The sequence below is a fragment of the Muntiacus reevesi genome, chromosome 1 (genome assembly GCF_963930625.1).
Source record: "Muntiacus reevesi chromosome 1, mMunRee1.1, whole genome shotgun sequence".
Classification (NCBI taxonomy): Eukaryota; Metazoa; Chordata; class Mammalia; order Artiodactyla; family Cervidae; genus Muntiacus; species Muntiacus reevesi.
The window spans coordinates 215,288,539-215,313,659 of NC_089249.1; the positions used below are offsets into that span (position 1 = coordinate 215,288,539).

A 25,121-nucleotide genomic window follows, 5' to 3' on the forward strand; every position below is an offset into this window, starting at 1 on the left:
CAGATGGAGTTACGACTGCTGACCCTCCAGTGCCTGTAAACGTACCTCACCCTCCTCCTGTATTCCAGAACATTCCCACTGGCTGAACATGCTGTGAGGGGACAGGATCCTGGGAAAAACTGTGGGAATTGGCAGGTAGCAGCAGGCCTGTGTTCCAGGTTTGCCTTTGGAGACACAGATTAAAAAAATAACTAGTTTTGTTTTGTTCCAAAAATGAAACATATACATAAGGGAAAAAATTCAAAAAAACATGAAAGGACACAGCATAAAAAGTGAGTTTTTCCCCACATCTGACCCCCAGTCCTTCCCCCCTTCAGAGACAACCACTGTAGTCGCGTATGTAACCAAGATGAAATATTCACCACAGTTTTAAAAAATTAGTCAGTCTGACTTGTGTTTCAGTTTTCACTTAAAATTTTGCCCCTTTTACAAACGCTACAGAATGCAATGCGCTGATATATAAAAATAGTCAAAGCCACTTGGGATCAATATCAACAAATATTTAACAAGTGCTTTCAGTGTACAAAACATTGCCTAAGCAAGCCATTTCTAATGAGGATTTCACACATATATATTTCCTAGTTTTCTGGTGTATAATCAACTAATCTAATTTAATGTCTTCGTACTAAACTCTTTTCTCAGAAACCAAGATCAACCCTTCCTTGTCCCCCACCTCTACCCCCTCGTTTATCTTCTCATCCTTTCACACATTCTTTGATTAGAGATCTGTTTTAAGGCCAGACATCTGAGTGGGTGGTTCATGCATGGCCAGAGTACTATCCCTCATACCTTTTCCAGATGGACTGGCTCAAGGATCTAATATCCCCCAAAGAAATAAAACTTTTCCAAGTTGAAGAAGAAGAGGAGCTGCAGAGTTTTGTGCTCAGAGACACATACATGTTGAAGGGTGGGAGATGGTCCATGACAGAGCTGATGTCCCCATCCATCTCTCGTCTGCAGAGGGGGAAACACCCCCCCAACTCTGTACCCCACAGGAGCACTCTGGGCTGACTGAAGATGGGAGACCCCAGCCCCCTCTGACTCCAGCCAGCAACATCTGTACGTCTTCCCTCCAGCTGGCTGGCCCAGCTGCTGTGTTGTCAGGAGAAAGTTATGAGTCACTGGTAAGGGATTTGAGACAAGAGTGGAGTTAAATCATCTCTTGGGCTCTGTGTGTCATTGGCAATTGAGCCTTAGTAATAAGCCAGAGGATGACATGCATCCCTAGGAAGGCCACACACCAGAGCTTAACTGTATCCCACACGTCAGGACCTTCCATGAGCCTTACAGAGATGGAAGAGGCTGGGCAGTATGCACACGGAATATTCCCAGCCCAGAAGGCTTCTGGTCATTAGGTTGTGATCATCTCTCTCCTTGCACATGCTTTTCGGCTACTAACCCGTAGCCTCTACAAGCGGCTCAAACTGGGATCCTGAATGAATGAAGCCTGGTCAAAGCCCAACAACATCCTCTTTGATCCTTTGATTGCAGGCACGTTATTTCATCTTAAGAGCTTGAGTCAACAGGAGGATTGTGCTGGACCACCTGTGGTTTCCTGCTGTAAGCAGTGCTTCCTCAGTATGTGGGAGGAAGGCCTTGTCAGAGGATCCAGGAATCATCAACAGTCAGCCTCTCTACCGGGACCTTCGGTGTTGTCTAGTCTAGCCCCACATCCGATGTCTGACTCCATGCACAATATTCCTCCCATCCCAGCATTCTTCTGGCCTTCTGGTCCCTTAGGGGAGCCAGTCCATGTTTGTGTTACTAGGACTACTAGTAGGTTCCTCCTTATTTTCAGCAGAAGTTATCTTCTCATAATTTCTGTCCACTGATCTTAGTTCTACCCTCGTAACTGTCTTCCAGGTTTTTCTTCAGATATCTGAAAATACCTCTCCTTGCCCCTTGCATCTCCTCTTTTGTTTTTAACTGATCTGTCAGAAACTATTCTGACGCTCTTCCTTGGATTAACATTTATTCCTTATTCAATGATTGATTGTTGGGAATTCACTGTTCCCGGCTGTGGAGATACCGTGATTAACAAAAAACAAACTTGCCCATACAGAGCTTACATTCTAACGGAGGGAAGGGACAGACAGAAACAAATAAGAAAATAAATGTAGGAACATCAGTGAGGGACAAATCCATTACAGAGATTTAGAACAAAGGCACTGGGCTGTTTTCAGGGTCAGGGAAAGCCTGTTGAAGGATATGGCATTTTAACTGAGTTCTGAAGGACAGAAGTGAGCCAGCTACGTAAAGACTGGGATAGGGGAAAGATTATTCTAGGAACAAGGAGCGGCAAATCTAGAGGCAGGAGTGAGAGCTGTGCATTTGAGGAAATCCAAACTGAGAGGTTGGAGCAAAGTGGGCCATGGTGGGGTGGAACAAGACTGGGTCTGGGAGATGGGTGACGCCTTTTGCACCCAGGATAGAGGGTTTCAGCTCTGTTGTAAATGCAATAAGGAACTACTAGAGTTTTATGCAGAGGAGGACATGATCTGATCCATGTTTTTAAAAGACTGTCTGTTGCTATATGGAGAGTGAAAGGATGGAGAACCAAGTGGAAGCAGGGAGGTTAATTAGGAAGCTACTCCAGGCAGGAGCTGATGATGGGTTAGATGATCATAGGTTGTACATAGAAAAGAGGACAGATTCAACAGGTGTTTTGGTTGTAGAATCAACGTCATTGTTGTTGTTTAGACACCAAGTCATGTCCAACTCTTTTGAAACCCCGTGGACTATAGCCAGCTTGGCTCCTCTGTCCATGGCACTTCCCAGGCAAGAATACTGGAGTGAGTTGCTATTTCCTTCTCCAGGGGGTCTTCCCGACTCAGGGATTGAACCCTCATCTTCTGCATTGGCAGGTAGATTCTTGACCACCGGGCCACCAGGGAACCTGGATGTTACCTCTCAGTGCTGTGAACTCTCATCATTTCCTTTTACATTTACATGCTTTCTACTTTGCTACAGCTGCTCGTGGACTATCTTCTGTAGTAGTCGTGGGGCTCCTCGAGGGCAGAACCCACAACTGACCTATGACCTGGGTCTCCCCCACCACCCCGCACAGTGCCTTGGTTGCTCATATCAGACTCCTGAGTGCATGACGGGGTGAGTGAGTCAAGGTGGAACCAACAAAGGCAGTTTCTTATCTTACCTTCAGTGCCTACCCACTTGTATGATATTTTCCTCATGCTTCATGTTCTTACTGGTAACCCCCAAAACATTAAAGAAATAATCCATGATGTACAAAAGCTATGCTCCTTTGAAGTAAAATGACTTGCAAAACATAGGAAAATGACGAATCATGACCCTCAACCTTCAAATACACCCTCCATGTGAATAGAGAGCGAGGTTTCCGAATGTCCCTCACTTCCAGATGAGGCAGCAATGCCTGGGGGGCAGGGATCATCTCGCCCTCCTGCTCTGGAGCACCTTGCTTCCTCCTCACTGAAGATTCTGGAGGAGACTCGGCCTCTCCTGTCTCAGTGCTGCTGGAAAGGACCGATTATTGAGTCGATTAACTCGAGGAGCACACTGCCCGTTCTCGCCTAACACTTCGGAATGACTTTTCTGTTTTTGCTCTTCGGAGAGATGCCAATTGTGTTAACTGAGCAGGAAGACTATTGCTATTAGGGTAGGAAATCATTCTGCCTTAGTCTTCACTTGAGTTGTTCAGAGTGAACCGGTGGACTCTCCCTTTCAAGAAGTTCATGCATTATGCCCTCTCCTTGAGTTCCATGGCTCTGTTTTTTTCCATCTCACTGCTCAGACCTTAGAATCCTCACCAGGGAAGGTCTGGGTGACCCAGAGGCACCTCTGCGCTTTCCAGTAACCAGGCAATGAGGAGCTTTCAGAACCATCTGTGTATTTCCTTTGCCTCCTCCACTTCCTCCCCTGAAAGGTGAACCTGCACGTGCAGGGTTCCTGGGTGACCAGCCGCCCTGGCACGCCTGCTGGGCTCAGCCCAGGTCACATATTCACTTTCTCTCTGATTTATCACATCCCTCTCGTCTAACCCTCAGCACTTTAATTTGGTTTCTGCCTGTCACCCTCAAGCTTATTGAATAATTTCACTTCTCCTCCTAATTCTGGTCTCTCTCACAGAGATGGTAATTATACCGATTTGTCTGCTGGGCTATTAATTACGGGAATTGTGGCTTATTTATTTATTTTTAGACTCAGAGGCTAATTGCTGATGGCCATGTGCTGTTTTCTGCCCCCAGATAATTTGGACTGCAGTGATTAACCTGGTGTCCAGGTTACCTGCTATTAACCATCTGCCTCCATTTTATCCCAGAATTAGAACTGATTACCATTGCACCCAATGCCCAGCATCCCATCTATGAGAAAGGAAGGAACAGTGTGTAGAGGAACTCCTCAGACAGGAGGGTGAGAGAGTATGACTTCTTCCTCTGTCACCCCGCCCAATGCCCAAGATAAATGTTGTCCTCCCAAAATATTTTTGAAATTCAACATCTTCATTGTATTCATTAATCCTGCAACCTAGTAGTATTCTCCATGAAAAGAGAATCGCAGGTAATGCAGGTTCAATCCCCTGGATTGGGACAACCCCCTGAGGAGGGCATGGCAACCCACTCCAGTATTCTTGCCTGGAGAATCCCATGGACAGAGGAGCCTGGCGGGCTACAGTCCATAGGGTTGTAAAAGAGTCATACACGACTGAGTGACTTAGCATGCATGCACATTTAACAAAGCAGAGGGCAGGCCCTGCCAGCCCAGAGTTCCCACTGATTGCAGGGACTGGACAAAACCATTACCAGTGTCATTCCATGGGGAAGAGAAAAATTACAGGCTGCAGACAATCCTTTGGAGAAACCACCACCAAATGCACAAAAAAAGCCTTTCAGGTCTTTCCATTTGGGCTCAGTTGGTAAAGAATCTGCCTGCAATGCAAGAGACCCCGGTTCAATTCCTGGTCTGGAAAATCTGCTGGAGAAGGGATAGGCTACCCACTCCAGTATTCTTGGGTTTCCCTGGTGGCTCAGCTGGTAAAGAATCTACCTGCAGTGAGGGAGACCTGGGTTCGATCCCCAGGTTGGGAAGATCCCCCGGAGAAGGGAAAGGTTACCCACTCCGGTATTCTGGCCTGGAGAATTCCATGGACTGTACAATCCATGGGGTCCCAAAGAGTCGGACACGACTGAGTGTTTCACTTAGAGAGGAAGGAATACAGCACTCCCTGTAGTTGGCTGTTGAAGGGGAGGAACGTCCTCGCCAGAGGAGGGGCACTGTGCCAGGTGAGCCTGTCACCTTCTGCCACTGGTGGATGTCACCACTCGCTCACGAGAGCCTTGGAGCCCGTCTACCAGGATCAGCCCTGCTCTGAGCATCACTCAGCTGTGCCAGCCTGCCCAGCCCCTGGTATGGCTGGGAGCCTGGAAGCCTGTCGTGATGAGCACAGAACAGAGGAAATTGAGACTAGATGACCCCGTCAGCAGTTCCTAATCTCTGAATTATTCTTGCAAGCGAAGTATAACAAGATATACAGTTTTTTCAAAAAATGAAATCAGATTACATTTTTTAAATTCTGTGAGAATCTCACAATACACCTAGGGATAATTAGAGAGCTCCATGAGTGGGTACGTGCATGCTCAGTTGCTCAGTCGTGTCTGACCCTTTGTGACCCCATGGACTGTAGCCCACCAGGCTTCTCTGTCCATGGGATTCTTCAGGCAAGAATACTGGACTAGGATTACATTTCCTTCTCCAGGGGATCTTCCTGACCCAGCGATCGAATCCTCATCTACTGTACTGGCAGGCAGATTCTGCTCTAAAAGATCTCCTTTTCCCTTTTTTTCTTTTTTTTTTTCCTGTTTTTAAATCTCTTCAGAGACAGAGGAATATAGTTCTATAGTCTCTTTATCAAAACCTTTGAAACAGATGTGGGCATCAGAAAATTTAAAATTTTTCCGATTTCTGAAAGGTAACTTGGGACATATCTCCCAGTGCAGGCAATATCTAGTAATCAACTTATTAGTGTTTTTGCAGTGAAATGTATAAATATTCATCCTAAGAGAGAGATAGTGTCATGCCACTGGAGGTCAAGTTTTGTCACCAAATGAATAGGAAAAAAAAAACAACTCTTGATTTGGGGGGGGTGGGCATTGTTACTGTTTTGTAATTACAAATAAAGGATTGTATACCTGTATTTCAAACACTAATTTGCTTGTCTTTCTATATCCCACAACCAAAATACTTCAGCTGGATGCTGACTGCCTCCATCTCAGTGGATGGGATTTCAGATGGTTCTGTGCAGTGACCTTTAGGTCACCTATATAAGGAATCAAGTCACTAAGTGGCAGAGGCATTTAGACAAACTCATAATTTCCTGGAACTGACTCTCAGTGGCCTTAAGGAAGCCTATTTTCAGGATGTTTAGGAACAGTTCTTCATTTTGAAGGTAGGATTTCACATTAAAAACAAATGAACACTTTAGGGAGTGGGTAAGTAGTAAATAGTGCTCTCTTGACCCCAATCCAAACTGATCCTGCCCTAAGTAAACCAAGCTGGACTAATGAGTCACTTTCATTTGTGTAAAGAACATGAACAAAGCCAGTAAAGATATTTATTTCAGAAAAGTGCAGTGATATCTACCAGATACCATAATAAACTGAAATAGGTTTAAATGCATGGCTTTGCAATTTCCCTCTAGCTTAATGGGACATAAAGTGGACTATTTTTTTTTTTCCTTTTCATAAATGAAATGAATTTCCTAAAGAATATAAGAAAATTATGGAAATTCAAGAGACAATGCTTGCATCTCATTTCTGTTCTGGATGTGTCTACACACAGAGAGACAAACAGATAGTCCGCTGTGTATGGAGATTTCTACTGCTGATAAGTACCGGTCAGCAATATCATGGTATGTGATGGAACAGATCCTGAAATTATAGCAGGTCTAAAATCAGAAGCTTGTAGTCAGATATAAACTCTACTTTTGGCTTCAAGGATACTGGGAGAGCATCAGAGCTCACTGAAAGAGATAATAAATATGATGAAAGATGGCATGCAGTAAACACCAGAGAATCTATTTCAAAAGTTTAGTTTAAGGAAATCATTTTTACTCCCTGATCTTAAACTTCTTACCAAAAAAGCAGTAAGAATTTATAGGATTCTGTCAGTTTCGGTCTTTTGTGCTTGGTGATATTGTTATTTGGGACTGTTACTCAGAGCTCAAAAGGAGAAGCTTGCAAGTTGTTCTTAATTCTCTCCGAGCCATGTCTGTGGTGGACTTCCACTCCAAGATCAGGAATGAGCACAATCCGTCAGTGACCTGAGCCTCAGAGCTATGGCTGGGAGATTCTGTTTTCTGTGAATTAGACTGAGAGCAAACACAGGAGTAATTACAAGGGAAAATCATCTTGACAAAGGGCAGCCATTGCTCTGTTTTTATTTAAATCAGCTCAGGGTTTTGACAAATGTTCATGGAAAACTCCAGTCAGTAATATCCTTTGTTTGTTCCCTTTAGAGTTACTCTGCAAATATTTTTTCTTTTTTTTTTTTTTTTTTTTGCAAATATCTTTCTAAGGACTGGCCAAAATTGCCTTCAATTTAAGCATGTTAGTTTTGCCCTCTTTCATTTTTAATGAAATCACAAATGTGTAGAAAACCAGGGAGAGTAATATGACAATAACTCACTTACTCAGCACCTTGAAAGAATAAACACCAATATGCTCAGCTGTTCCCTCAGAATTTCCCCCAACACCACTTTTTCTTCTGTCATATTCTTAGAAGGAAAAAATAATCAGATACCATCTTCAGAGCTACACTCTGAGCTACGTTCTTTAAACTGAACTTTGGGTGAAGTTAAAAAAAAAATCCATTCACAACCTCAGACAAATATTTGAAATTCCTTAAGCAGAGAGTGAAATGGCCCCATTTGAAAGCATCTGAAAGTCTGATCAGCATGGAATCGCCCATTTCAATGCCTTGCTCTCCAGACCCGGCCCTTCAACCGGAAATGTCCTCCGACCTGCCTCTCCTCTAACCCCCACCATCCACGGTGAACAGTCATGCAACCTGCCAAGGCTTTCTCCAAACAGAGGTCTCACTGAGCATCCCATCCACTTTCCTCTGCAACACCTGCACCCTCCAGATAGTATTCTCCCGAACAGAATTTTAATTTCTTTTGGAAAAATGATTGTCTAGGTGTTCTGTTTTTGGACAATGATCTAGAACTGTCAGGCCCACCTGCTAGGACAGCAAGATCCTGAGCGGGGCGAAGAGATCTAGTTTTTTCCATCTCTGGCTGTCTCAGCATCCAGCACAGAGCCTGGCTCCTGGCAGAAAGCAGGGAACCAGTAAGAGGGAGGGCAAGTGATGGAAGTAATGAACATCAGGCAGAAAGCCAAGGACAAATGAATGAGCCTTGGCTTCCTTTCCGAAAGCCACGTAACGTAGGGACAGAGCTCGGGGCTGGCGTCCGGAGTCCTCAATGGCTGCTCAGCGTTGCCACTTCTCAGCTGCGCTACATTTGCCAAAATGATCTCACTTCTCACGGCCTCAGTTTCCTCAACAGCAAAACAAAGCGGGTATCTGTTCCTATCTCTGGAGCAGATGTTTGAGGACAGCAATATTACAAATGTCGAAAAACACAGAGATGGCAGGAAGCTAGGGTGTGACGTGGGTGAACATGGCTGGGATGGTGGCGGCTTTCTGAGATCAAGGAGTTTGCCACAGTCTTTTCTGCGTAGATTGCCAAGATCATGCCTGTAACTATGGAGCCCTAATGAGTCACAAGACTGTATCTGAAACAGCCAAGAAAAGTGCATTAAATGCATCATCTCAAGCATGGATGGGGTGGGGAGAGCCTTGGTAGAAAGGAAGAAAATGATCATAACAAAGACTTTATCACCTGAAAGACCAGACTTGCCTTCTCTCCTCCAAAGTATCATAGGTTTACAAACAACCTTTATTTTTCTTTAAAAAAAAATTTTTTTTTCTGAAAGGACTTCTGAATTCACAGCTGTTTTCCTGCTCCTTTGTGACAGTGGTTTCGGATCTAAAATAGGACACCTATTAAACACAGTCGATATTTATTACTGTACTCCACTGAATGCCATCATCCTTCTCCAAAATGTGTTGAAGTTCGGTCTGTGCCACTTCCCTTTCCCCTGACATGGGAGCTTTTATGTCTCTGTTAATGGCTGAGAAGAGGAGGGGGAAAAGATCAAATGCTTTACTTGAAGGCTAGAGCTGTTTTTCTCATGTGCATAAAACGAATCTCCACACAACATCACCCAGCAGGTGGCCAACATGACCTGTGAAGACTGCCAATGGCAGACATTTCAACCAGACCAGCAGGTCCCAGTTGTTCCTACCACCATGTGGGAAGGGTTCTTCGTGGCCATCCCTATCATGCTGCAGCCCTTGGAGCAGGAAGGCCCAGGCCAGGGAAGGACACCTGCTGTTTAAACACTCCTTGATTCTCTAACTGTCCCCCTGGTACGGGAATAACCTGTAATCTCCAGCATTCAGCAAACTGGGCTTTCTGCACTGACATCCGCTCCCCACCTCTTCTCTGAGCAGAGGTTCCCTACTTGGACTTGAAGGGTGTCCAAATATATTTATCCTCTCAGTTCCTGAAACAGGCAGCTTTGTTTTCACCCTTCATCACAGACAATGTTCTCCATGATGTATTTATTTTAAAGCATCACTGTTTTGGGGGCTGCCAGCAGGCAAGTGGTTCTACTTAACACAGAGGTGTCACAAGCTCATCTATACCTCCTAAAACTGTGGTCGAGAAGCATTTGAATCTTTCTACCACCTTCAGCCTGCAATCACCAGGCTATAAAGTGGAATGAGCCTTTGCATGCCTACATGTTTGCAAGCGACTATGTACTCCTTTTATAGATTTTTTTTTTTACTAAAGCCTTTAGGGACTTTCAGCCACTCTGTCCACCTAAGCACAGATGTATCAACCTATATCCAACCTTTCTTTGACATGCTAGGAAAGACATCCATTTTGGCATCACATAGTCCTGGCTCAACCCAGGTGGTGCTAATGGTAAAGAATTCACCTGCCAATACAGAAGATGAAAGAGACACAGGTTTGATCCCTGGGTGGGGAAGATCCCCTGGAGGAGGAAATGGCACCCCACTCCAGTATTCTTGCCTGGAAAGTCCCACAGACAGAGGAGCCTGGCAGGCTACAGTCCATGGGGTCACAAAAAGTCAGACATGACTGAGCAACCATGCATGAACCCTGGCTTGGTTTTCTGGCTTTCCCGTTTTAATGACATGCTGTAAATATTGACCGGACATGTTACTTATCCTTTGTGAGCCTCAGTTTCCTTGTCTGCACAGTGGAGGGGATACGGCCTGTCTCTCTGGATTGCTCTGATATTTAAGTAAAATAACATACGTGTGTGTCACACATAGAAGGTCCTCAATAAACTTTCACTCCCACCCCACCCTTCCATCAGTGTCCACACCAATGTTTTCCTTTGTACTTGTGAGAGTGCTGTGATTCATATTTTTAAAATCACACAACGTGAGCTGTGTGAGACATGTGAGACAGACTCTCCCTCCAGAGAGGAAGCTTAGGGGCTGGAAGGAGGATGGGAGGGATGGAGGAAAGTAGAAGGAGGAGAGGACTGCTTCTCCCACTGAAGACATAAAACTCCAGTTGTTAATCTGGGAATTCAAAGAATCCCAAGAAAAGCTGTTCAGAGCCAATTTTTAGTACCTCAACTAAAGAATGAGCAGATGTTTGTGGAGGGCTACCATTTTTTTAATGTGCGTTATCTCACAATCTTGAGAAGCGATTTTAGCCACTTTCATGATGAGAAATCCAAAGCTCAGAGATCTTCAGCATCTCTCCAGAGGTCCCAACTCATGAGTGGGGCAAAGGCATTCAAGTCCTGTGTTCCTGCCCTCTCCTCCCACTGCCTCCCTCTATTATTAACCATCATTTAATTTCAAGGAAAAGCTTTTACGCCAGCTTCACTTCAGATTTTTTCAAGATAGTCATGTTGTAAAGACAAAGATGAAGAGGTCAGAAAGCTGGGCAATAAAAATGAAAATGTCATCCTTAGAGTAAAACCTGTCTAAACTCCAAATGGGACTCAACAGTAACAACCGTGATCTCCTCAACCAGGTCAGAACTACTGATGGGCCTTGAACTTTGCCCTGATGCTGACAATAGGCAGCATCACAGTTCTTTGCCCCAGCTTGAGGAAGCTTCCATAGTTACTGTGCTGTCTACTGCAGTCCTCAGTGAGCAAAGCTGAAGACAGCCTGTTCCCTTCCTCCTGTTTGCCACATACAGAACCAGTGACACAATATGGCCCCTTGAGTTTCCAAACCATGTGCAATTTAGGGGCAACCAGGAAAGGATACTGGCTTCCCTGGTAACTCAGCTGGTAAAAAATCTGTCTGCAATGCAGGAGACCCCAGTACAATTCCTGGGTCGGGAAGATCCCCTGAAGAAGGGAAAGGCTACCCACTCCAGTATTCTGGCCTGGAGAATTCCATGGACTGTATAGTCCATTGGGTCACAAAGAGTCGGACATGACTGAGGGACTTTCACTTTCAGGAAAGGATACAGAAAAAACCCAGCCCTATTCTCTTTGGAAAGAGCACCTGCTAGGTGCATGGAGTTTGTTCTGTTCCATCTCAGAGGGGGGCTAAACAATCGCCCCCCCAGAGCCCAGCTGCATCTCCCGCTGTCTGGAGCCCCAGTGCCCACTCTGCCTGGACTCCTGCTCCTCCCATCCCAGCCCCACACCTCCAGAAGGTGTCTGTGGCCTTGCAGCATCCCAGCTCAGGGTCACTCCATGTACTGTCCTCCCGAATCACCATCACGTACTTGCAGAATCACCTAGAATTGTAATTGCTCTAGTCTTAGAGCTCAGAGCAGTTTTGGTAGGCCATTATATTTTATATCCCCTCATTGTTGGGGTGACATAGGTAGGCGTCAATGTGGCTATGAGACTTACCCAGTGTCACACCTTCTGTCTATTAATGATGGCGTGAACTAATGATTACCTTTTAAACTTCCTATGATATTAGTAGAAAATGTGCTTTTTAAAAGAAACGTCAGCAAGTGCTTTTCCTCACAGGAAAAAAAGGGCTACTACCATCATTTCCTCTTTATTTCTAGGGTACACTTAAGAGTTATTATCAAGAGCATTTTGCATTTGCAAGTTTCCAGATAAATTATTTTCTCATATTACCACTTACTATTCAAATGTTCACTGGGTACCAACATTCTGGAAGAATGGTTGTAACAAATCAGATGCAAGCTGTATCCATATAGCCAAGTCGAAGTACAGTGATGCTACAGCTGAACACATAGACGGTACATGGAACAGCCCACTTGGGTCTTTAAAAACAGCAATGCCCATTGACTTGCATGTATCAACAATAACTGGGGTTTCCATTTACCCCCCGCCCCGACCCTTGTTGTACAGAAGTCATTGTGTCAGTAAAAGCATGAAGCGAAGGGGATGTCACAAGATCCAGAAATGGTTATGAAGTCAAAGAATGAGGTCACAAGTGGTCACATCTTCCTTCTTATTAATCAGGTTAATTTCACAAGCACCATATGACTGAGAAGCCATGATAAGCCCCCCCCGGCCAGAGAATTGCTCACGCTTCGCCCAGTACTAGTTCCAATCCTCTACCCACTACTCCCCAAATCCTGCCCCAGAAAATTCTACTTGGGCTCACAGACCAGTAGGACTTGGACAAACTGACTTACAGAGAAGAAAAGCGCTAAATTAGTTGCCAACATTTAGAAAAAAAAAAAAATAGGAGATTTAACATACAACGCTAGATTTCTGGCTTCTTAAGGAAAAGAAAAAATCAAAGAACTAGATTTGTGGGCCAACAGTGCACCGGGCCAGCACTCCGGAGCTGCGTGGCTACTGTCCACAGGAGAGGGGCCATCCCTCCCCCAGTGGAAACATTCCCACCATTGTCTTAGGAGTGTCTTTTTTACCCATAACTTCGTCTGCCTATTCTTAAGATTTTCCAGTGAATTTTGTGGGTTAGAAAAGTGTTGGAATATCATGTTTTAGGGATGGTATATTTTACATGGGTCATTTCTCTTCAGGCTAAGAATAATGGAAGGCTGAGACGATGTGGATGGAATATTCAGGCATAATAAGCTTATTTTTGAAGTAAATGTTTTTGTTTAGAATCCTCATATTGATAGTCTTCCCAGGATCTAATTTTCTGGGTAGCTGATTAAGTCTAAGTCATTTTCAGCCTATACAAGCACAGTCACAGAGAGGGAAATTGACACGAGTCTACAGATGTCTATAAATATGCTATATGTTCTTGTTTAGTTGCTCAGTTGTGTCCAACTCTTTGCAACCCCATGAGCTGTAGCCTACCAGGCTCCTCTGTCCATGGGATTTCCCAGGAAGGAATACTTAGTGGGTTACCATCTCCTTCTCCAGGGGATCTTCCTGACTCAGGGATCAAACCCGTGTCTCCTGCTTGACAAGTGGATTCTCTACCACTGTGCCACCTGGGAAGCCCCATGCTACGCTTTACAGAGTTTCCAGATCACTTAAACAACCCCATAGCAGCAGCTCAGCTAGCTCAAGATGTTGAAAAGCAGTGAAAAGTTTTAATTTGTTTTTATTCTCCTGGGCTGGTACAAGTCTGTGTGCTGTGGTCTTAGCAGGGAAACTCAGCCCATGTTCAGCAGGATAGAAAATGACAATGTGATTGTATTGGGATCTCTCCACAAAGTCATCGTTTCAGCAGGAAAATATATTGTCTACAAGGGTTAGAGCCCAAAGTTGTGTACGAAGGGAATGATACATCAAAACCTCAGCTGAAGAAAATTATAAAGCATTCACGTGGACTAGCCAAGATTAACCGGCACTGCCAGAACACTTTCACCCATATGATGTACACGTTAAAAACCTGATGATATGATGAGACGAAGACACATAAAACAGATACTTTTCCTGGCACAGAGCCCTCCTGTAAACCTGGAGATATTTAAATAACCCATCTCAACCATGATTGGGGCAAGGTGTAAGGATTGAAAAAAAAAGCCATTGGATTGCATAAGAGATTTCCTCTTCATGCGTTGCTCTTCCTGCCAGCATCTGGGTCTGAGAGTGTTGCATCAAACCATGCAATCATTAAGATGGAAAAAATTAAAATTAGGAGATATATTATTAGCTGGAGGACATCTGTACAAAGATGGATGTAATTGTGGGAGGATACAGACTCCTTTGTCATGTCAAGAAAAGTTAATCTTTAAACGGATACAGATATTCTCAAAGATTTCTAAAGGAATGAGAATCTGTCATTGAGTCTCCATTATTCTTCTGCAGCATGCTGCAAACTCTCAGAGGTGAAGGCTTCTGTACAATACCATGATATTGCTCTTGAGCCCTTGGTAAAGGTTGCCACTTCGTCTTACCTGAATACTTTCTGATTGGGGTCTGCTTTATGTTGTACTTACTCCTGTGATTGACTTCTCTTCCTTAATGTTATACTGAACAGAAGCCCTGACAAGCTAAGTCAGGGCATCTCAGAGCTTCCCTTTGGGTTTAGATTCTCCAGAATAGGAAAAACTGGCAAATGAATGAATGGTTAGAGCAGTGCTTTTCACCTGTCTGTAAATACACATTTGCATCTCTGGGTAATGGACTGCCCTGTGAACAAGTAATTATTTAAAGTTTACTTTTAACCTACACATCAGAAATGGAGATATGGAATGGCTTAGGCTTTTCTCTCAACCTCTCTCCCTCTTTGATTTTCAAGGTAAGGCAAATTAATTAATGTGCACTTTTCGATTGAACAAATGATTAAGACCCAGCTGTGTCTGTGAAATTATCAGTTGCAATGCAACACTTGGGGCTTGTTAATGCTTTTTTTTGGCATGAAGAAGAGGCACACAGGTATCTAATATTAAGTGTGTTCCAAAAAGCGTCAGTTAGCAGTTTGTTTGCCAAATTAACTTTCAAAGACATGTAAGTTGCTAAGTTTGACTTTATTACACCCAAATCTTAAATGATTGATGGACTACCATGAAATAGCTTTGTTCAAAAAAGACAATCTTTGGCAGGCTACTTCAAAGACTTTACAAAGATAAAAAGATAGCCCCACTTTACATTAATTTCCCTGATCAACAGTTATTTGAAATATGCCTGAGAATTATGCAATATGTTCTGTCTTATGGCTTTCCTTTCACTGTATCCAGCAGCCCCACATGGGAGTGTTTCTGCTTGTAATGATGTAGGAGATTTTTTCCTACACATAAAGAGCATCTTTAAGAAAATGCAGATGGGTAGAACAGTATATCTGGCATTTTTATTCACTACCATTTCACCACATCTGACACTAAAATATACAAAGATAGGGTTTTTTCAAAGTCAACAATACTGTTCAGGATGTGGTTTCAGATGCTGCCTGTAACATTCTCCACAGAGTCTGAAAGGATCCATTTCTTTCTTTTTAAACATAGATTGTGTGATTTTATTTAAGGTCACTATAGAATTACTGTAGAATTACATAACCAGGAGTGAAAATCTCAACTAAGAGGTCAAGGGGGTAATGGGAAATCATTGAACTGAGCCTCTACAGGTGCTGAGGGCCAGGTGGAGTGGTGGTGTTTGTGGCTGAGAGCATAATGCTTGAAGGGAACTGTCATTTAGGTCAGTATGTCAGATATTCTGATTTTTCTAAAGAAGGGTAGAAACCTTCTAATTTTTCAGTATTGGGGAACTATTTCAAAAATCTGAAAGATCCTGGGCTGGCCACATAAAACATGTCTGGGGATGGCATGCTGCTCTAAACCTGCTGAGAAGAAAAAAAAAGTATTTACATTAAAAGGGGGGAAAAAGCATTCTCAATTATCCACATTTTTTCAGAACATCATTTCGTGATTGTGAAATAGTCACACATAATGGCCTCACGATGGCTCAGGGCAAAAGAACCAAGACTCTTGAGTCACTGGTTTGGGAGAAATTTTGCAAAAGGGCTCCTATGCATGAGGGAGGAGGGTGCAATGGGTGATAAGACACAGGTTCCTCCTGCAAAATACCATCACGGGTGTATCCACAATAGGAAAGATAGAACACAGAGGCCCCTTGCTCTAAAATTTATCTTCAAGGCCATTTGATTTTATGGAATGGAATAAAACTGACTTGCAAAAAAAAGAAAAGAATAAAAATCCCTTCTTCGCTCCTTGGCAGGGTGAAGTAGAGAAGGAACGTCTCCCCGCTGAACTACTATGAGGTCAGAAGCCTTGCTGCTATATCTCACACTGCTGCATTGTGCTGGGGCTGCTTTCCCAGAAGATTCAGAGCCAATCAGTATTTCGCATGGCAACTGTAAGTATTGACCTCTCTCTCACTCTCTCCCTCCGCGGGCCCTTGCGCCTGCATCAGCTGGCAACACACACCCATTACACAGTTCATAGAAGAGGAGACTTGGTAGTCACTTAAACTTACGTGCATGGCATGCATGTGGGTGTGCTAAGTCGCTTCAGTCATGTCCAGCTCTTTGCGACCCCATGGACTGTAGCCGGCCAGGCTCCTCTGTCCATGGGGATTCTCCAGGCAAGAATACTAGAGTGGGTTGCCATGCCCTCCTCCAGGAAGTCTTCCCCACCCCGGCAGCGCCACCTGGGAAGGTGGATAACTCAAGTCTAGTCAAACTAGTGGGATGGCTGTTCTATGAATCCAATAAACCAGCTCGTGGGGACACACTTGTGTGAGGATTTGAAACATCCCTCAGTACCTCCAGTGAAGTCTCAGTCACTATGAGGAGGCTGTGATCACGCCTAGAAACCAGCTTTGGGAGAACATCACAGTCTTCTGGGTGTTGCCAGGATTGCACATTTTCATAGGGTAACTAATCCAAAGGCATTGTTACAACAGAAAAGAAGACTGGGACAAAAATCAACTTTTGTTTAGACTTAGAAGTATATCATTGCAAGACTTAAAGTGCTGCTGAATTCCAAGTGGACCTATTTTAACTGTTCATAACTTTCTTTTGATCTCTGCTTTAATATCAAGGGTAGAAGGCACCATGATGAAAAGGTCAGTTGACTCCTCAAAAGAGGATAATTCTACCTGCATCTGGAATGAAATAGACAATTAACTTCATTTTTTTCCTTTTCTCCAAAAGATAAAATATTTTATCACAGTAAAGGGGAAAGCATTTTACCCAAATATCTATCATCACAGTAGTTATCCTCAAACATTGAATGAACCATTAAAAAGGTATTTGACAGTAATATTAGGATACTAACACTGTCCACCCAGCTTTCTGCTGGACAGTCTAGGTTGTAAAAAGAAGTAATTTTACATGAAGGTGAGGTGGCAAGGCTTTACACCTCTAATTAAGAACAAAAGTTAGGACATGACTAAGGACCAAACTGTGTAGTTTGAAATCATCATTCTTGAAGTGGCGTGTGTGCATGCCAAGTCGCCTCAGTCATGTCCAACTCTTTTGTGACCCCATGGGCTGTAGCCCACCAGGCTTCTCTGTCCATGGGGATTCTCCAGGCAAGAACACTGGAGTGGCTTGCCATTTCCTTCTTCCACCTAACTCAAAGTACTAAACCTTAATAAGCATTTATCTCCATTTGAGATAAGTATTCTGTCTTCGGTGCCCCTGTGCAGAAAAGACCCCAGGAAAAAAAATGAATAAATAAATAAGAAAGAGACCCCAAATATGCTACTGAAAACCTACTTCAGTGGACACTCAAATCTTTGACAGGACAGAGACAGGAATTAATTGTTTTAGCAACTTCCTTGCTGAATGGGTGGATAAAATTTCAGAGCAGTGGAAGGGAAAGTACAAGATAATCCCATACCAAGCAGGGTTGTAAGATATACTGATGCTCTCCAATAAGAGTGAGTCAGACTCAGAGGCTACAGGGATTTAAGGTGTATGGGTCAGAGCATTAATCTATGAATGGATTTTGAGTCATTATTTATATTCCTCTCACCCCCCCAAAACAACTGCCTTTTAAATGTGACTCATCTTTTTTTCCCCCCCTTAGTTTCTCTGAAGGACTGCCAGTGCTCTGGAGATATAAGTTTAAAGGCAGAGAGATTTTTGAGCTGTAGGTATTTCCAAAGGTCAGGTATTATTACAAATTGCCTATTCTCCACTGAGGAGAACTGCAAAAAAGAGGAAATAGGCTCGCTGACTCTCCAGGTCCGGGAAAATTCCAGATCACCCGACTGGCTACACTCAGTTTGACCCTGTCCTGTCAAAGCCCCCATTTCTGTGACATTAGCCAATTGCTTAACTCAAGAGTGAACTTCCCACAGTTCCTAGAATGCCAGCCGACCTAGTGGAGCTGCCTTCAATAGTGGATTATTCCAGCTGGACGCCTGTGGAGACTGCATTTTCCTTCTGGCCCCTGGATGAGGGCTCTCGCCTCCAGACCACATTGGCTTTGTGGTGATTGATGGGAAGGCTGCTTTGAAATAGTTTTGTCCGGAGACAAGATCTTTGGCAGACTGCCCCTCGGGCTTAGCACTCTAAAGAAGATGAAAAGAAAACTGGGGAAGAAAAGGGCACCTTCATGCAAAGGGTTCACTGGCAAGTGTAACCACCCCCCCCAAGAAAGAGGGACAAGTCAGAAAGACTGACACTCAGAAGCCTAAGCCCAGGCTTATTAGCATCAGGAAATGAAACTGTAACTCGATTATCCTTAAAGACCACTTTTCTATCACAACATTTCCTAAAATAACAGGCCTGGGTGGAAAATGGTGGCATGGTTGAACTTCAATATGGTTTTGTTCTGTGGCCACCCCCCTTCCCGCCCCCGCCCCGGTCCTGTCAATTCTTGGCCTGATTTCCTCTTCCCTCTCTTGCCCCATGTCCTCTTTTCACAGATACAAAACAGTATCCGGTGTTTGTGGGCCACAAGCCAGGACGGAACACCACGCAGAGGCACAGGCTGGACATCCAAATGATTGTGATCATGAACAGAACCCTGTACATTGCTGCCAGGTGAGCCCCCTTTCCCCATGTTTGCCTTTGGAGCATCTAGCTAATACCTAAATGTCCACACTCTGCCTTGCAGTAAAGATCCTGACATTCCCAAAGAGAGCGTTACTTCATTTAAAGGCGACTTTCATTTGTCAAGCAACCATTCTTTCAAGATTTTCTGTGTCCTTGTAACTTGATGATGTGGATTTGGATAGAAATAATTGCATATTTTGGAGTTTAAACTCAAATAATCCACTGTTTATCTTGAACATTGTGTATATACATATATATGTATATACACACATACAGTATACACAGATAGTTACTCAAGCATAGGGTAAAGTGTTCTCTCCTTGATATTTGCTAAATTAAGTTGAATGTGTCAACATGTATCAAATTAAGTTGAATGGGTGTGTGGGTGGGTGTAGTTAAACCTGTATTTTTTGCAGGTAATATATAGTATATATTATTACTTTAGCAGAATGGTAGCAGCCACACAGTAGTTTTTGATATGGATCTAGTTCAGAAAATACTCATCCACTGGGGAAATGTTATTCAAACAGAACATGCCTTAAGGATGAATGGCCTGGCAAGAATACTACCCAGACAGGGATCATATGGATTTAGGTTTTGTTTCAACTCTACTCTTAACTTACCTGGACCATAAATTCTCTGGCTGTTCAGTGTCCTTTGTTAAATAAGAGACTAGAATAGATTATCTTAATGGTGTCCCTTGGGATTCTAAAAATACATGATCCCCCACTGGGGACAGGGGTTGTCACTTATTCAAAATATTTCTAAATAAACAGCAACAAGGAGCAGTATCTTGTGGGGTCCACCGTGGTATCACCTGGGTCTAGACTGATGAATCGTTTTACACTGGAAGGAGAAATAGAGATTATGTTTGTAGTACCTGTCTGGCTGTGAGCACAAGTAAAGAACAAGTAAATAACAACAGTGCTGGATTCCTTCAAAGCACTTAGATGTTCTGAAAATACAAGCTATACAATGTAAAGTTAAAAAAAAAAAAAACCACTGGCTAGATTAAAATATCCTATGAGTACCCTACATTTTGGTCACAGGGAGCAATGCCAAAGCACTTTCTAAAAATTCTTCTTTATAAACACTTAGTACATACTTGTTGTATGTGCTATATAAATTTGCAAATACAGTTGTAAGTTCTTTATAAATGTTAATTCATTCAATCCTGGGGGAAAAAAAAAGCCCTTTGAGTTAGAGCTATTATCATTCCCATGTCTTCCGGGAGGAAACCAAGGTGCACAAAGGTGGAATGACTGGGTCAGAACGACACGGGCAGGACTTGAGCTAGAACAGTCTTGCTCTAGAGTCTGGGTCACTACTCTCTGTGCTCTGCAGTCTGCTGAGCCATAGAAGGCCTACTTGTCCTGGTGATAACCTTCTAATAGCTGTTCTCCAAGAATAGTAGCCACTGTGGGTATTCATTAAAAACACTCCAATGAGTCCCCAGTAGCCACCTCTCTGGAGAGTATTAGCTCCCTCTTAAATACCATTTTCAGTTTCCTAAATGTAACAGGGGTGGAAGATTACATTTGTACCCAGTTAGCTAAAGGCTGGTCAAAACAAGTGATAAAACACTGTATCTGTGAGAAATAGGCTGACTCAAGAATCTTCTATGAATTGTTCACTTGGCAACCCAGTCTTTAGGGGGAAAAGAAACATAACCGACTACCTGATGACTTTAACTTGGGTGTGCAGCAGTCCAGGGGGCACCAGAGTTAGGAATAAGGTGCCCTGCAGACTTCAAAGTGACCAATATTACACCTTGTTAAAACCAAGACTGTTTTATCCTAACTCCTGACCCCAAGAAAAGGAGAAAGGAAAGAAGGAAAAAAAGGAGAAACACATTCACTTTTGCAACTCTATAAAACAGACTCATCTTTGGTTAAAGGTCAAATCTTGCCCTTGGTTAAAGGTCAAACCTGTAACAGCCTAGTACTGACACGTTGGTTTTCACTTTGTGCAGTCACTTCCCTGGAATACACACCCCTGGAAAAATTCCTAAATGATTTCTGTGGTTTGCATATTTAGGGTCTCTCCTCTCTCTTTAATTTCACATTTCCCAACAGAGCCCCAAGAGATCCACGTTCCTAGGCAGCCACTAACATGATTTAAAGTGAAATCCTTCCCCAGGCTCAAGTCATGCCAACATAGTTCAGTGGTTCTCACTGGAGAGGGGAAGAGGAAGTCCTAGGATTAAGTCAGTTTGTGTTTAAGTAACTGAATTCAGTAAGAGCAGCGAATGAACCTGGGGTGCACACACGGTGCTGGGGAAAAATCCCTGACCCTTGATCTGTGGTTTAGCATAAAGCATCATTCTGTGTGCTGGGCAATGTGATCTCTTGGAGACTGAAAAATATTGCCACTGTCCAAAGGAGATTTCATTCATGGAATTTTGATTTTTAAAAGGCTCCCCAGTTCTTCTAGACAATGGGTGTCAGCTATCAGAAACCATGTCCCCAGCCAGAACCCAGGGACTGAGGGAAGCTTGATGAGCAACGCCCCTTTACAGTTCTGCTTTATTATTATCCATTTTGTAAATTCTTTTTTTGTTGCTTAATCTCTGAACTGCTAATTAACATAAACAGGCCATGCCAAAGGGGTGGGTGGGGGTGGCAATCAAGAGCTTTCTGAGGAATTGCCAGTGCATATTAATCAGATGTTAATTCACAGTTCATACGTTCAGCTCCTACTTAAAGTTTTGAGGAGAGGCAGGGCCAGAAAAAATCTCAAGTTATCTCAAAGCTGATACCAAAGTAATAGGCAATTCCACTCCAATAATGAACCTGACCCATAGCACCGCCAATAAAGTCAAACAAGCAATAAAGGAATGCCATAAAACTGCCTCAGAATTAAAGGGCAGAGCGGTTCTGGCACCCTACTGGAGTCTGAAGAACTTTCCAATTCAGCAATTTACAAAACACGCTCCTCTCTCTCTCCCTCACCACTCTTACACACACACACACACTCACAAGGGCAAGGGAATTTTATAGGCCAACTGCCTCACCCCCTCCTTTTATTTTCATAGGAGGAAGCCTGTTTTTATTTCTGTTTTTCTCTGTTGTTCTTTCCCTAAAAGTAGTAGCAAACAGATTTCCAAAGAACTGGGGGAAAAAAATGGAAGTGAATCCTGACAGCAGATAATTCCTTTCTTTTTTCTCTTCTCCCCTTTCCCTTCCTTTTAAGTAATGAGGGGCCCTGAAAGTCTGCATGGGAGCCTTGAGGTCTTGCTTTAAAGCTGTGGGTAATTTTCCAGCCCCAGGACTTCCTGCATTTTAGAAAAAGTCAATGTTATTTCAAGGGAAAACGAGCTGTTTTGCTTTCCCTCACTAGCCCCCCATCTCCTCAGTTGAATGTAGCGCTTTTCTTTGCTTTCTTCTGAATTGCAGACAAAAACGCCCTTGTACTCAGCTCACACAGAAGGGGATGTTTAAATATAGCCCCACACCTGAGCTGCTCATTCTGTTTCTCCCCTTCCAAGGGGAGATTGGCAGCAAACCATAAAGACAACCAAGTTCTCAGCAAAACAGGAAGGTGAACAGAAGCAAGAAGTGTAAACTTTAGCTCAAGTACATCTGAACCTTAATTGACCATCCCTGTGTGAAAAAGAGTGGCTTCTGGAAATAATTTTACCTTTATCGTCTTCCGTCTTGTCAATCAAATCATCAAAGCTAAAGCTGAAAATATGTTTTCGAAAAAGTGATGGAGATAGACATTAGTTTTTTGTTAGGTCTCTTGATGAACAACTCCAGCACGTTGAATACCAAGTGAAAGGGCATGTGAACCCATCTGTATGCTAGTTTGGAAGCCTATTTAACTTGCAGACATCTCCCACCTAAACTATGTATGTACATACAGATGTTATTGTTACGGGATGCGAGAGGCTACTGGAAAGTTTTCATAAAAGGTGGCAAGATGCCATGATTTCTCTGAAGGTGCTGAATGTGATCCTGAAGCATCTCTTAGAAGCTGAACCCTCCCCTTATTCTTGCCCTCAGATCTTGTTTTTAATAACATGGATGTGGATTTATCTGCCTTGAATGAGATATGGACTCATTCAGGAGAAAATGCACTGCCTTGACTTTTGTGTTTAACATTGTCTTAATTCTTCTTTGTTTATAGGGACCATATTTATACTGTTGATATAGACACCTCACACACAGAAGAAATTTATTGTAGCAAAGTAAGTAGTTTTAAAATGTTCTTTCAGAAATGAAGGATCTTAGGATGGTTCTTGGAGAGAGTATGTATTTTAAATGCATTGATTAAGATGACATGGCTTAGAATAACTGGGAACATTTTATGAAACTCTAATTCGGTGATGAGTTAGGGCTTAATATGAAATGGTTATGTACTTCATATTTTATTCATCAGTTACATGCACATAAATGCACTGGAATTTTAGGTAATTTCTAAATTCTTTGAATAAAATATTGGATGTTTGTCCAGGAAAAGATCAGTTTTCATACATAAACTTTTGTCCCACAAGTGTTTCACTGTTATGTTTCCATATCTTGCAATATTAAGTTTGACTTGACTGTTGTGGTTCATGAATTTGATCATTATCCATTTCAGACAGATATAAAATATAACCCATGCTTCCTTATAACTCCACATGGAGGTATTTTAGTTAATAAAGTCTGCCCCAGAAGTAGATGATCCCTTCAGCACATGAATTTATGTGAAGGAGTGTAACCTGAATTAAATCTTTGTCCACCTAAAGTGAATGTCCCCTTTATGTTTAAGAAAATGACTTCCATATTTTAAGGAAAAGGCCTGCTTTATGGAAACTGATTTATCAAGTGAAAGGGAAGGGCAAGGACATGTATTTTATCAAAATGAGCATAATTTAGCAAGTTAGTGTGGATATTTTATGTGAAATTTCCACACTGTTGTTTATTCTTCTTTCCTTTCTCCTTCATCTTTTTCTCAAAGAGAAGCAGATCATTTTGTAGTCTAATGAATAGATAGGGGTTCAAAATTAAATGAACATTTCCATTTCTAATCTTTTGTTGTTATGATGCGTTAATCTCAGAGAAAGGGTGTGGAAAGCTTTCAATAAATATATGTTCAGCGTCTAATCTCCCCCAGGGAACTCTTACTTCAAAAATCAAATGCAACAACCTCTGGGCTCTAATTGATTTCTTTCTTGATCCCTGCAGAAACTGACATGGAAATCTAGACAGGCTGATGTAGACACATGCAGAATGAAGGGAAAACATAAGGTAGGCAATTTTCATTTCTTCTGCAGCTGCCACTTTGGGTTAAGTTCTTGACTGTTATCTCCAGCCGCAGACCGTGATGTGGAATGGCTCATGCTAGTCCCTTTTTCCCCAGTAATTGCTTCTTCCATCAACTTATTGAAGGCTTTAATTTGCAAAAAACAGTTTGCTTTTAATGTGATGAAACAGTGTGACAGCTGCTAGGGCTGCATCATGAACTATTTAGGGGGCACCAGGGACTTTGGACCCCAAACTGGCTTGTGCTGACTCCTCTGAGCACACTTGTTGGGACTTCTCATGGTCCACAGCCCTCAGAGTCTGCAGGAGAGCCCAGAAAGGCTGCCGCAGACATAAGCGGTCTGTGCCTTCCGTCACAGAACAACATAAACACACTTCAGCTGGGAACCTTGTGTATCAGGGGATTCTGGAGCCTCTGGCATTAAAATTAATGTGATGGGATGCTGCTACGTCCTGGCTTGCCTTCCTTTGGTGGCACAAACACACACCTCCTGTTCTTATTTACTGTTGAAAAGCGGTTGTTACTGTCAGCAGCAGCATCTTGGGGGTAAAAATGCAAGGAGGAGCCGGGATTGTTCACAGGAGAACTCCCCAGCCCCCTGATTTTCACCTTGCTCTCAGCACATCATGACCCACAGCTGAATGGGTTTCTACCCTAAACTGGACACCCAAAAGTTTGAACTGTTTTTCAGGATGAGTGTCACAACTTTATTAAAGTTCTGCTGAAGAAAAATGACGATACTTTGTTTGTCTGTGGAACTAATGCCTTCAACCCTTCCTGCAGAAACTATAAGGTAAATGTTGTTTTGTCTGTTGGAACCACACGGCCCGGAGGTATTTCATAATTTACTGTGATTGTGCCCGCAGTCACCTAAGAGGGTTAATTCAACACCACCT

General features: G+C 43.0%; 1 protein-coding gene across 2 annotated transcripts in view; it reads left to right on the top strand.

Moving 5' to 3' along the window:
* Positions 1–25,121, top strand: part of SEMA6A (semaphorin 6A) — a 129,875-nt gene that overhangs the window by 49,617 nt on the left and 55,137 nt on the right. For both annotated transcript variants that reach the window (XM_065918229.1, XM_065918230.1), the window contains exons 2-6: positions 16,188–16,325; positions 18,849–18,966; positions 23,107–23,167; positions 24,147–24,209; positions 24,917–25,018. In XM_065918229.1, the coding sequence (XP_065774301.1) occupies positions 16,226–16,325; positions 18,849–18,966; positions 23,107–23,167; positions 24,147–24,209; positions 24,917–25,018 (444 nt within the window). In that variant the 5' untranslated portion in view covers positions 16,188–16,225. The remainder of the gene's footprint in view (positions 1–16,187; positions 16,326–18,848; positions 18,967–23,106; positions 23,168–24,146; positions 24,210–24,916; positions 25,019–25,121) is intronic.